At 35.9% G+C, this 12,636-nt stretch overlaps 1 protein-coding gene across 5 annotated transcripts in view; it reads left to right on the top strand.

Annotated features, from left to right (window-relative positions):
• Positions 1 to 12,636, top strand: part of LOC108695592 (piezo-type mechanosensitive ion channel component 2) — a 246,704-nt gene that overhangs the window by 198,747 nt on the left and 35,321 nt on the right. For 3 of the 5 annotated variants that reach the window (XM_041567810.1, XM_041567809.1, XM_018224179.2), the window contains 5 exons: positions 1,439 to 1,539; positions 7,096 to 7,204; positions 7,583 to 7,654; positions 10,191 to 10,357; positions 11,782 to 11,969. In XM_041567810.1, the coding sequence (XP_041423744.1) occupies positions 1,439 to 1,539; positions 7,096 to 7,204; positions 7,583 to 7,654; positions 10,191 to 10,357; positions 11,782 to 11,969 (637 nt within the window). Of the gene's footprint in view, positions 1 to 1,438; positions 1,540 to 2,401; positions 2,501 to 7,095; positions 7,205 to 7,582; positions 7,655 to 10,190; positions 10,358 to 11,781; positions 11,970 to 12,636 lie in introns of all 5 variants that reach the window. The other 2 variants (XM_018224178.2, XM_018224177.2) reach the window with 1 other exon arrangement.

Below are 12,636 nucleotides of genomic sequence, written 5' to 3'. Positions count from 1 at the left end.
AATATAACCATTGTTGGGGTCTGTATCCAATCATTCATTTGGTAGTGTCCAGTAAAAATAGTGGCATCCATTGTATATTTGCTGATTAAGTATTTTTCATTTTGTTTTATTTATTTATTTATTTATTTGTCTTTTCCAAACCTTGGTTATAAAACAAAACATAAAATAAATAACATTTTCTGTTCAAGGATACAAGGCATAGGTCTTTTTATAATAACTTGACATGGAGGCAAAAGGTCTTTCTGAATTTTTAGGCGAAATATCGTAGAACTGCAAAAAATGAATCAAATTACACTTTTAAATGCTATAGAAAAGTTTGATAAACAGCATCTGTCATTTGCTTTTTTCCTTTTTTTGGAAACCATATAGAATGTCTAATGTATACCTCTTTATAATGCTAGTTTTATCAAACAAAGAATGGCAATGTAATGAACAAAATGACTGCACAGGTTGTTAGGGTTTAATGGTACAGTCCCAGAAATACTGTTTGCTTAATGGGGACAATATTTAAGTTAATGAGCAAAAGCCACATTTATATGCACATGGATCATTCACTCTACATGAAATAGTGTGCTATATTTTTAGAAGTAAACTAAATGTGTTTTTTTTTTGGAATGCACTTCAATAGGTAAATTATAATTTTGTTAATGATGTTTCTTTGGCCCATCAGCATTTTGTAATTATTCCAGTGATCACCATTATTTGCAGTAATAATACAGGTTACATGGCTACATATCAGTCTGGGTAAAGTTGAGTTGTTTAATGTTTAGTTGTCCTACGGGCCTCCTGATTGCTGTACCCAATACTTCTCTAATTTACAAGTTCGTTGAATTTTATTTGTTCTTATTTCAAGTATGTATGTGTAAAAAATTGGATCTTGTAATATTTATACTAGATATTTGGCACAATATGCTTTTTTTATACACTATAAGTGGCTGTGTGATCACTGATTAGACACAACAGGTACTGTAAACAGCCATGGTTTCACATTTAAACATGTGCCTTTCACCTAGCCCTAAACATTTATGTTATTTCAATGTATTCTTCTGCCATATGTATTTTCTCATGAACAAGGTGTAATTACAGCTAACCTACATTTTGTTCCTTTGTTCAGAATAGTAGAGACTTTCTAATAATGCATTTTATTTATTAGGACAGGAGATTTTTGCCTTTGCAGAATTAAGAAACTGATTTTATACTAAGTACCTGAGTGCACATGTAACTGATTTCACAGGCTAATATCCAGTAGTTAAGACCACAGTTTCACTTTCTGCAGATCAGGGCAGCAAGTTTCTTGTGAAATTGTGCTTATTAAAAACCACGTATTTGTGCAAAATAAGTTTGAAGGTTTGATTATACTGATAGTAGTTTGTTATATGTGCGATTAAAAACACCTGTGTAAAATGTTAGATACAAGTAACTATTTTATTTCACTTAGTGGTGAAAAGCGGTGATTATTATTTGTTTGAGACGGACAGTGAAGAGGAAGATGATGATGACAAAAAAGAAGAAGAGCCTAGAAAGAAATCTGCCTTCCAGGTATGCTTGGGTAGATGCAGATGCTGGTAAATGCACGAGGGACAGATCTTTGCTAGAGAGAGAAGCTTGTCATCATATCCGGAGAACTATTAAGCACCTTGCGTTTACGGTTTTCCTTTTAATCTGTTAGTTATGTTTAATACTGATATGAATAATTGGATTCATTCAGTTGCAATGCAGCTTGTTTAAAGCATTGACTAAGCTTTTCTTACGTTAGAGATATCTTGGTTTGATTTTATTTTTATTTTGCAAAAGGTTCATCAAAAATAAAGTTTTTCATTAACTTTATTTTTATGTTAAAAGATTTAACAGATGAGAAAATAAGTGACAGTACACTAATGGTGCAGTTTGCAGAAAATGCAGTTTTAAACAGTTTTCATTTAGTTTCTAAAAATACAGTACAATCCATAGAGGATACAGGTTTTGAATTAAAATGTGTGGGTTCTAAACACATATTTTGTCTATTGCAGTCAATCACTCAAGTGTGAAGCAGTTATTATAGATAATTTCATTTGTCCTCCTTGTATTGTTATAGCAAAAGTCATATGTATTAAGTTTGTGATTGAACTTTACTAATTCTTGTACTAATACTGAACTAAGCAAATGTTACCATGCATGTAAATGCAAAAATATCAGTAACTAAAGTTAGGCTTAGGCCATAGTGTGTGAAGAATACTAATTATCACAACTAATAACTGGCCTTATTGGATAGTGGTTATATTTTCAGTGTTAAAAGTGCTTTTAAAATGATAATATATTGTGTGTTCTTGTAACTTTCTGTTCCTTATCACTAACCGTTTACTGACCTAATAATTCAGATTTTTAATGTCCTCTAACTGCTAATGCTTTGTCCTTCTTTTAGAGAGCTATTGGGAAGTTTGCATCAGCCCTTATAGCCTTGCCAAAGTCTGTCATTAAACTGCCTAAAACAATTCTTCAATATTTAATCAGAGCTGCAAAGGTATTCATAAGACATTTTAACGTGTGTGCAAAACATGACCCAAAAAGTAGTGTTTTAGTGGATTGTATCCTCTATAAATGCCTCCTCTGTATCTCCTCTCTATGCAGTGTTTGGGTGTTTTTTTTAAAGATACAACCAGAATACAGTTTGAAGTTGTGCTATGGCTATTTCTAATTCAATTGAATCATTTCCAAACATTTTCAAAGAGATGATTTGATGAGTCTGATGAAATAATATCCCATTCACTCAGTGTTTTGTGAAATATTAAAGAGGACAATGCAGACGATGGCATTTCCATTCCCTTCATATTACCATTGTTTCTGTTGTTAAAATCAAACAAAACTGCATGCATTCAGGGGTAGAAGGGGTAGGCAGCGTGCTGTTTCTCTCTCTCAGGAAGCTGGTACGGCACTCAGAAACTGCATAATGCTGTTGGAATTAAAGCTAAATAACAGTCTCTCATGTCATACATTTTCTTTTTGTAGGAAAGGTCTGCAGGAATTTACACTTTATTTTGTATAATAAAAAATAATTATCAAAATATGCTACAAATACTGGTATTTGGGGAAAAACACATTTCAATAGCTTAAAGTCTAAAAAATACTCAACTTTGACAAAAGTGTGTCACATTCAAGCACATTCTGTATTGTTTCCTCTGTCGCTACCAGAATAACAGCCACTCTGTTCAACTTATATCTCTATATCTCTATTAGTACATGTTCTGCTGAAACTTGAATGGGTTGCATAAAGCAATATTTGGGCCTTTCTTCCTTGCCCTGTCCTTAGTGCTGTGCAGCCTGGACTACCCAATAGGCTATGGCATAATGAAAAGTATATATTTGGGAACTCAGCAGTTACCCTAACCTCTCCATAAATGCCCTAGCAGAGTAACACACAAGCTTGCACCACAGTAAATTTATAGTGGATTCAGTATTTTAGTCTGTGAGCTGACTAAAATATTTACAATTGTGTATGTTACACTGTATATTAGGCTGGTGAAATGCCTGTGGTCCTCCTATCGCCATTCACAAATTATACTCTATACTGTAAATCTGGAATGTATTAGTTAAGACAAAAGCATACAAGTTATGAGTAAGTAAGCTATACCCAGACAAGGTTTTTCCCAAGCTTCAGAGCAGCTGTGAGTAAAACCAATGTATACAATCAACCATTTTATAATAATTAACCATATAATCAACCACTTTATACAAGAAGCATTATTTTATGAACCACGTGCAATACCACACCCTTTGTCATTTGATTTGTTATCCATCCCTCTTCTCACAGGGATAATGTGGTCAGTATTTGAGGCTATCAGAAGAGATTGTGACTGCTGGTCAAATGGGTGAAACTGGCATCTGGCTAACCTGGAGTATCAGTCCCTGATCTGAGCTGCAACCACAACCTCTTCTGTATTTTATGTAGTGTCTGCAGCAAGTATACTAGAGCCATCATCCGTATATAGAGGTATATAGTCTCCAAGATTCCATATCTGCTTAATCCATAAATCCTGCAGAATAATCCTATTATATATATATGAAAGTAAAGTTTATTTATATACTCTATGGATCCATTGGTGTCCCATTAAATATATGTGTGTGTTTTCAGTTTACATTATACTTTGGGCAGTGTATTACTCATAGGGAGCTGTAAATGTAGATAAATGCTTCATAACATCTCCTGAGGCAAAATGGAATTGGCAGTTTTACTTCAGCTCTTGGAAGTTGTCTACCACTTTGAAAATGTTGTCAGTTGACGAGGATAGCTCTAGTGAGGCAAACATTTGACAAAGTGACTTTTTGAAAGAATAACGTGCTATGTAGGTGCCACAGCAAAAGTCACAACAATTTTGTTGTTGGAGTTTAGATGACTGCATCCTTAATTATATATCAGTCTGAGCAAAGTGGATGTCTGAAGTAGCCAAATCCATTAATGTTGTCTGGATACTTCTTGTTATATAATGTAACTTATATAGGGGTGGTGAGGCCTTTAACAGCTGAATGACATCCCTGGACTACACGAATGAAAGAAGTGAATCATAAAGTATCACCAGGTTTTAGAGAAGAATAGGAGGATGTTTAAGAATAGCTTTCATTAGGGCAGAAATGCCTTTGATGTCTAACATTTTGTTTCTATGCAATGTGCATAGTAATAGTTTTCATCTGAAGGGCTGCTGATTTTGAGCAATTGAAATGACATGCCTTAAAGGTAAAACATCTATTTGGCCTGTGCCTCATATCACACACTTAGGTTCTAATCAGCTGACCTGCTAGTTGGCTGGGTCTGCAACCCTCATGCAGCAGATTGATCCACGTGTGTCTATCTGACCAATAGGTTTTGTGGGTGATGTATGTAATTAACAGTATACTTACTGTGAAACCAGATGATGATTCTTTGTACCTGTAAGTAGAGCTAGCCATCATTTGGTTGTCTGACAACCCTTATCTACTGATATACATTGCTCTCTAGACTATGGATGATGGGAATTGCAGTTCTGCTAGTACAAGTATTGGAACAAAGATATTTTAGGAACATTTTTACTTAATATGCTACAAATTAACTTGAAAACCATGTACCTGAAACTTACTGCAAACAAGTCTAACAGTATTAACTCTGTAAACTCCAGCTTCCCTGAGACCAAGGTGTGCATATGCCATTAAATGCATGCCTATTAGTAATGCTTGACTTTCTGCATGTGCTTTTATTTGTTGTCTTGCATGGTAAGTTAAAAGAAAAATAACTTTTACAAGGATTATCATTTGCTAAAACAGATGATAATTCAAAAGATAATAACTGACATGTTTTTTTCTGTTTCAAAAACTGTTAACAATGAAATGATTCTTCAAATGAGATATCTTTTCTTTCCTTGGAAGCCAACATAAAAATGGTGTTCTTCTTATATGTATTATACTGAATTATAAATATTATAGATTTCTAGTAGTTATATTTACAAATATATTTTGTTGGACCTTTAATAACGCTGTTAATCTTTCTTAAAAATATTTCTGATATACAGATTTGGCTTTCTGAACTCACACAGCTGTCATCAACTGAACACACACACTCAAATACATATATACATGTGGCAGCCAGTGTATTCTCATGACATCTCATGTGATAAACTAAAGCTGCACCAGTGATACCAACACAGACACGAGTAAATGGTGTATCAAATAATATTGTTCTAACAGTGGAGAACTTCGAAACTCTGCTTATATCATACAAACTGCCTTTGTATGAAGATTCACATAATTAATTCTATTTCTGTTCAAGTAAGCCCATCAAATTCACAAAATATTTAGCAAACTCTGCACAATTTTGCCTCGGGTAACAATTTTTTAAAGGTACCTGTCTGCAATTGCAGATTGATTTTGGCTCATGGGGTTGAAGCCACAAAGCTTGCATTCCCAATAGAATGTTTTTTTTTTTTTTATTTCTATTCATTCATTTTCATCCTACACTAGTAAGTGTTGCTTGGCTTTAACTTCAGTTTTAAGATTTGAGGACATGCTGAGAGACAGGTGTTGTCCCCCAGTGCTGTTATCGGTTGCAACCCTAGCTGATGGCTTGTTTATTGATCATATGATACAAATTCATATTTATATTATTGTGTTACTGAGAGACAGATGTAGGGAGAGCATTTCTTGACTGCCACTGTCTCTGTTATTATAACTCTTCTAGTAATTTGTATGCCCCTTCCTGTTTACTAGCTCTACTCATTTAGTCACCGACTGAATCATTTACATGGCCTGCATCTTTTGTGCCCACTTAGTACTTTAAAAATAGCAATTTTATTGGGATTGTTAGGGCTAAGGTTATTTCTCACCCTGGCATGTAGGAGGCCCCAGAATTCAGAATACTGTAGATGTACTACTTCAGCAGACCTGACTCATACCTGCAGGGTTAAAGATGGCACTCTTGAAAAGTATTGTAATGGTGATAAATAAAAGCTTGTTGCTGGAATAAAAACTACAAAGAACCAAAGCTACAAAATAGTACTTTCACAGCCAGTTATTGGTTGCTTTGATATCGCCAAAAAATGCAGGATTTATTTTCTTACTTAAACTGAAAGCCAAAAATAAAATTTTCGTATGAAAGAAAATGTAATTCTAAGTCACTTTCCCGTGTACATTTTGCAGTTATTTGTAAAAGTAATTGCAATTAAAAGCAGTATTTATCTGTTCCTTTTCTGCACTGGTGGTTATCTAAAAACAAAGTAGCAGAAGTTAGCCTAGCATAGATATGCTAATGAAAGGCCTTCTGCTATATTGTTTTTAAAATTCAAAACCAATAGCAATTATATTTACAAATAACTTTAAAACCACTAAAAATGTGTAAGTAATGTATATTGGGAAGTTTCTTGGCTCTACAATTTCTGTTACTGTGATTAAATCAATCAGTGATAATGATGGTTATATATTTAAACAGTGGTAACTCAACAAACATATAACTAGGTACATCTATCTATGTCTCCCTATCTATTTCTCTCTACCATCTGTCTTCCACCTTTCTATCTTCTTATTCTTTCATATCATCAGATGCTTATTAATATGTGTACATGTCATTTCCCTTCTAAATAATTCTGTTCTGTTTAGTTTATGTACCATGCATGGATTACTGATCCAAAAACAGCCCTTAGACAAAGAAGCAAAGAGAACAAAGAAGAAAAGGAGAGGGAAATGAGGAGAAAGGGCATTGCTGAAGGTAAGCCATGCAATAAGCTAGCAAAGGAACATAGGACTTTTCCAATAGGGAGGGTTCAAGACAGTGGAGCCATATTTATTAAAGACAGTGAACAGTGTAAGAAGTGGGAACAGCAATGAGAAGATAAAGGGGGTCAGTGCATTTTACATAATACAGTTGATGTGTCTGATTAATTCATTTGTTCAGGTATCATCATCTTTTAAAGGTGTTTCTAGAATGTTGCTATTATTGTGGAAACATTTATAAAGCAGAGTGTTTTCATTAAGGTTAAAGTAGTAACTTGCTGATACTGATTGAATAAGGACATTTGTAAGTCACGCAAGTAAATTTTACTGTAAATATTATTGTATAGTTTTTTTAACTAATGTATATTTTCAGGTGATATTATTGTTGAATGTGAGGATAAAGAAGAAGAAAAAGAGCATGGAAAAAAGAAATCAGATGGCCCAGGTAAGGAAATCTCACAGAACAGAAGATCTTTATTTTACATAACATGGCATGCTGAGCACATACGGTTCTATAGCAAGACTTAAAAACAAGTTCTGTAAAACTGAAATACTGCAGGAGTGAGGACCTTTCTTCTGTGACTTTTAAATGGAAATGAAGGTTTACAACAGGGGTGTCCAAAAGGTAGATCACGATCTACCAGTAGACCTTTAGCTTGTGAGCAGTAGATCTCAAGACACTGTCAACAAACAGCTTGAATAAATCACCCTCCTATTTCATGCTTTTCATTCAGATAATTATGTTACGGTCACATAAGAAAGTTGTTTGTTAAATATAGCAATATACATTTTCTCAATATTTAAGTAATATTTTCCATGGAACAGAATGCTAAAAATGCCTTTATGGATGTAGATCATAACGGGCAACATCACTAAAAGTAGACCTAGCATTAGTAAAGTATGGGCACTCCTGGTCTACAACATAATGAGAAGAGTGCTGTTAATGCCTACTAGCAATGCTTAAGTAGTCTTCCAGTTTCAATTTGAATAAGAAATGGACATATTTGACTATAAATCAAAGTAAATGGCTTGCTGCTGGTAAGACAGTTGACAAAGCTGATGACACCATATAACAAAGGGAGTGGATACTGCAGAGAGACAATAAGGGGGTTATTTATAAAAATCCTAAAAGTTCTCACTATTTTCTGAAAACTACTGCAACCAAATCTGCACTGACTTTTTCCCCCTATTTATCAATACATTTTCATGAAAATGTATTGTGCTGGAAAAAACTCCATAAAATCATTAAAAAAAAAAAGAATTTTTCGAAAATGTCGCAGAAAACGGCAACTTTTTTTGATTTGACACCGAAACCTGTGACTTCTTCGGATATGACGGCCGAAACCACATAATCTTCGAATTATTGACCAAAACCCAGTGCAGATGAGGATATCATTAGGACATCTGCCATTGACTTCTACTTAAACTTGGGAGTTCTGTGTTGGAGTACTTTTTTGAGCACCATCTGGGTTTAAGAAATCACAAAAGATTCAAGTTTTTTTTTTCTGCAAAAAATTTGTTTTTTACCTTTAAAAATCCGACCAGAAAAAAAAACAGACTTTAATAAATAATCTGCTCAATGCTTATTTCACAGAATGTTTTTTTTTAAGACTTCATGTGAGCAAGATTGTTGAGAATTAAGTTTTGCAAAACATTTTAATAATAATAATCATTATTATTAAATACATAAACAATTATAATACATAAATAAACGTATAAATTGGATTTCGCCTTTTAGTAGTTAAAGGAATATTTATTATTTGTGCTGAGGTTTAGTTGCCTTTTGACTTCTAACTCTCTTTAGTGGTTATAAATAGCACAGAGCTGCCAGCACCAGCCTCCATGTGTTCCTGTGGGTTAATGACTGTGTGAACACCAGTAAGTCAGGACACATGGGGCAAATTCACTAAGCGCCGATGCGCCAAACGCTAGCGTTAATTCGCTAGCGTTTGGCATTTTCGTTACTGCGCAAATTCACTAACGAACGCTGGCGTAGTTTCGCTGGCGTAGTTTCGCACCCTTACGCCTGGTGAATTTTCGCTAGCGACGTAACTACGCAAATTTACTAACGCGCGCAGTGTACTGAACGCTACCTTTTACGCTAGACTTCCTTCGCCACCTCAGACCAGGCGAAGCGCAATAGAGTAGATAGGGATTGCTTCAAAAAAAGCCACACGCTGGCGTGTTTTCTACATGATGGCTGATAGCCTGAAAAAGATCGAAAAATTTTTTGGGGCTCCCCTCCTTCCCCCCTACATTTCCTGACTCATGGCAACTTACCTAGACAGTGGGCACATGTGTAGGGCAAAATAAAATTTTTATTTGATGTTTTGAAGGTTTTCTAGCCATTTGTAGTGCTGATACGTATTCCTCCATTGAAATTTGAATTTGGCGCCGTATGCAAATTAGCCTTCGCTAGCGTAACTTTGCTTCACTTAGCGAATCAACGCTAGCGCAACTTTGCAATCTTACGCTACCCCTGTGCGCAACTTCGGATTTTAGTGAATTTGCGGAGCGCTGGCGAAACTACGCCTGGCGAAGCGTGGCGAAGTTGCGCCTGGCGCAACTACGAACGTTAGTGAATTTGCCCCATGGTGCATTGTGCTTCCTACTTTCTATCAAATCGAATGAAAATGCTGCTGTAGCTAAAATATCTAAGGGACCCATTTACTAACAATCAAATGTGATTGGACATCTTTAAATCAATTTGAACTTTGGATTTTTTTTGCTAGGAATTGTCCCAAAAAAACGCAAATTTTTACCGCATCTTTCAATACTTTCTTTTGTTCGTACTTTTTATATTTGGACCTATTCAATGACAATCGCGGTTTTAGAGTATAGTGGTTTCAAAAACCTCTAAAATCCTACCCTTAATGAATAAGCCTCCATGTTTGAGTGTGGTACATTAACAGGATCTTTCAGTCATTTGCTCTGTCTCCCATGTTGCTTTCTACAACTGTATCTCACCATTGGATTTGCAGACAATATCTTCAGAAGAATATTTAACATCCTGAAGTTTACATGGGTCCTCTTCCTTGCTACAATCGATAGTTTTACAGCTTGGCTTAACTCCATTTCAAGAGAACATATTGATATCTCCACAGTTCTGAGCATAGAACGCTGCATGCTGACTAGAGAGATAAAAAAGGTAATTCTGTGTTTAGCTTCTCATAAACTACATATAACATGTCATACCTTATATTGATAAGTACAGTGTAAAGGTGCAACAGACAAGGTACAGTATAATGTTGTTACATGTACTGTTATTCAGAATAAACAATAGTAAGAGGAGTGATTAACATAGAACGCCTATAATGGAAAACATAAAATCGAGGTTTGCTGAGCAATGTAAAGTATTTATACAGCTTGTAGTGCAGAAGGAAATTTGCTGTAGCAACTTAGCTATACCCTTACTTATTATACCCTTACTTACTATACCCTTACTTATTTATCTACATCTTGGGGAAATCACTGGGGTACATCATTGTTTTCTTAGAAAACGAATGTTGATTGAATAGCATTATATGGGTCGTCCATCCCAAAAACCATGTTTTGCATAATGATCGGTGGAGATTCCCTTTTAAAGAATATAAAGTTTAGCTGTACAGTGTCAGAGGAGGTCTGACTGTTTAAGATCCAATCCTATGTACTTGTTGCCAGCAATATCCTAAATTGAGAGAATGTTCAGCTATTGATGTCAAGTGTTTAATGGAGGTTTTATATTCAGTATCATAGCAATACTGAGATGCCTTTACACTAGTTAGTGTATTATATGTTAGAAATAAAGTATTTATTAGTTAGTACATATTGGGGCAAATTCACTAAGCGCCGAATCGCCTAAAACTAGCGTCAATTCACTAGCGTTGGTACCTTGCAAATTCACCAATGAACAATGGCGTAAATTCGCTAGTGTTACTTCGCACCCTTACGCCTGGCGAATTTTCGCAACGGACGTAACTCCGCAAATTCACTAACGCGCGCAGTGTACTGAACGCTACCTTTTACGCTAGACTTCCTTCGCCACCTCAGACCAGGCGAAGCGCAATAGAGTAGATAGGGATTGCTTCAAAAAAAGTTCAAATTATATCTAAGTCCAAAAAAAACGCTGGCGTTTTTTCTATATTATGGGTGATAGGCTGAAAAAGATCGAAACATTTTTTGGGGCTCCCCTCCTTCCCCCCTACATTTCCTAACTCTACAGTGGGCACATGTGTAGGGCAAAAAAAAAAATTATTTGATGTTTTGAAGGTTTCCCAGGCATTTGTAGTGATTGTACGTATTCCTCCATTGAAATTTGAATTTGGCGCCGTATGCAAATTAACCATCGCCAGCGTAACTTCGCTTCGCTTAGCGAATCAACGCTAGCGCAACTTCGCAACCTTACGCTACCCCTGAGCGCAACTTCAGATTTTAGTGAATTTGCGGAGCACTAGCGAAACTACGCCTGGCGAAGTGCGGCGAAGTTACGCCTGGCGCAACTACGAATCTTAGTGAATTTGCCCCATAATGTTCTGAAATCAGTAGGATTAGAGCAGAAAGTGTAAAACAGGTCTAATCATGTATTTTTTTCAGGGCAATGTGCCTACTCGAGAGGGCATCCACATGTATTACCAAAATCAAATAATGATGAGCCTTTCTAGAGAGTCAGGACTTGACGAAATTGATGATGGTTCAGCATCCAGTCACCAAAGCCACGACAAGATGGCAAGTAAACGGATGGACAGTGCAGACTCTGCTGCATCTCATGATAGCATATCCAGGTACAAGGGTTGTTGGACTTCACTGTATAGTATCAGGAACTGTTTTAGGGTTAAACACAATTCAAGCTTGTACAGGGGACCCTCGCAGAAATTGTATTATATTACCCCGTTTTAAAATATTTCAATATTTTTATGTTAACAGAAAGCACATTCAGCCTCTGGCTTTTCAGCTGCAACTAAACAACAACTCCTTGCAAAGTCTGTTAGCGGTGTGGTTAGTTGTTGTGCAACAACAACTAGACTGGACTCCATAGTTTTGCAATATTTCTATCCTCCTAGGTTGGGACCTTGAAGTTTTCTCTACTTAGTACAATGTAATTATCCTACCGCACACCTGTAGTTCACCAATCCTGCAAGCTGGTGGTGCGTTCCTTCCGTTGACCCGGCCGGGTCCCTTAGCAACCAATGTGTATGATGAATGAAGGGTGGGTGTTCCCCCCCGAAAACGTTGATGTTTGGTGGCTGAATAAAAGGGGATAATCCCCGACTGCACTAATCGGTGTGTGTGCGGATCCGTTTCTTTTACACATTGATTTCTCTACTTAGTAAACATCTTTGTACATCATTGACAAATAGCTTGATTGTAAGCAGGGTTCCTATCTTTGCAATCTGCATAAAATGCCAAAAGTGTCGATTTTAAACTGAGCTTATTTTGTATTTTTCTCCT

Source organism: Xenopus laevis, chromosome 6S (genome assembly GCF_017654675.1).
Source record: "Xenopus laevis strain J_2021 chromosome 6S, Xenopus_laevis_v10.1, whole genome shotgun sequence".
Taxonomy (NCBI): domain Eukaryota; kingdom Metazoa; phylum Chordata; class Amphibia; order Anura; family Pipidae; genus Xenopus; species Xenopus laevis.
The sequence above is the reverse complement of the archived record's forward strand: the minus strand, read 5'-3'. Positions and strand labels throughout refer to the sequence as shown.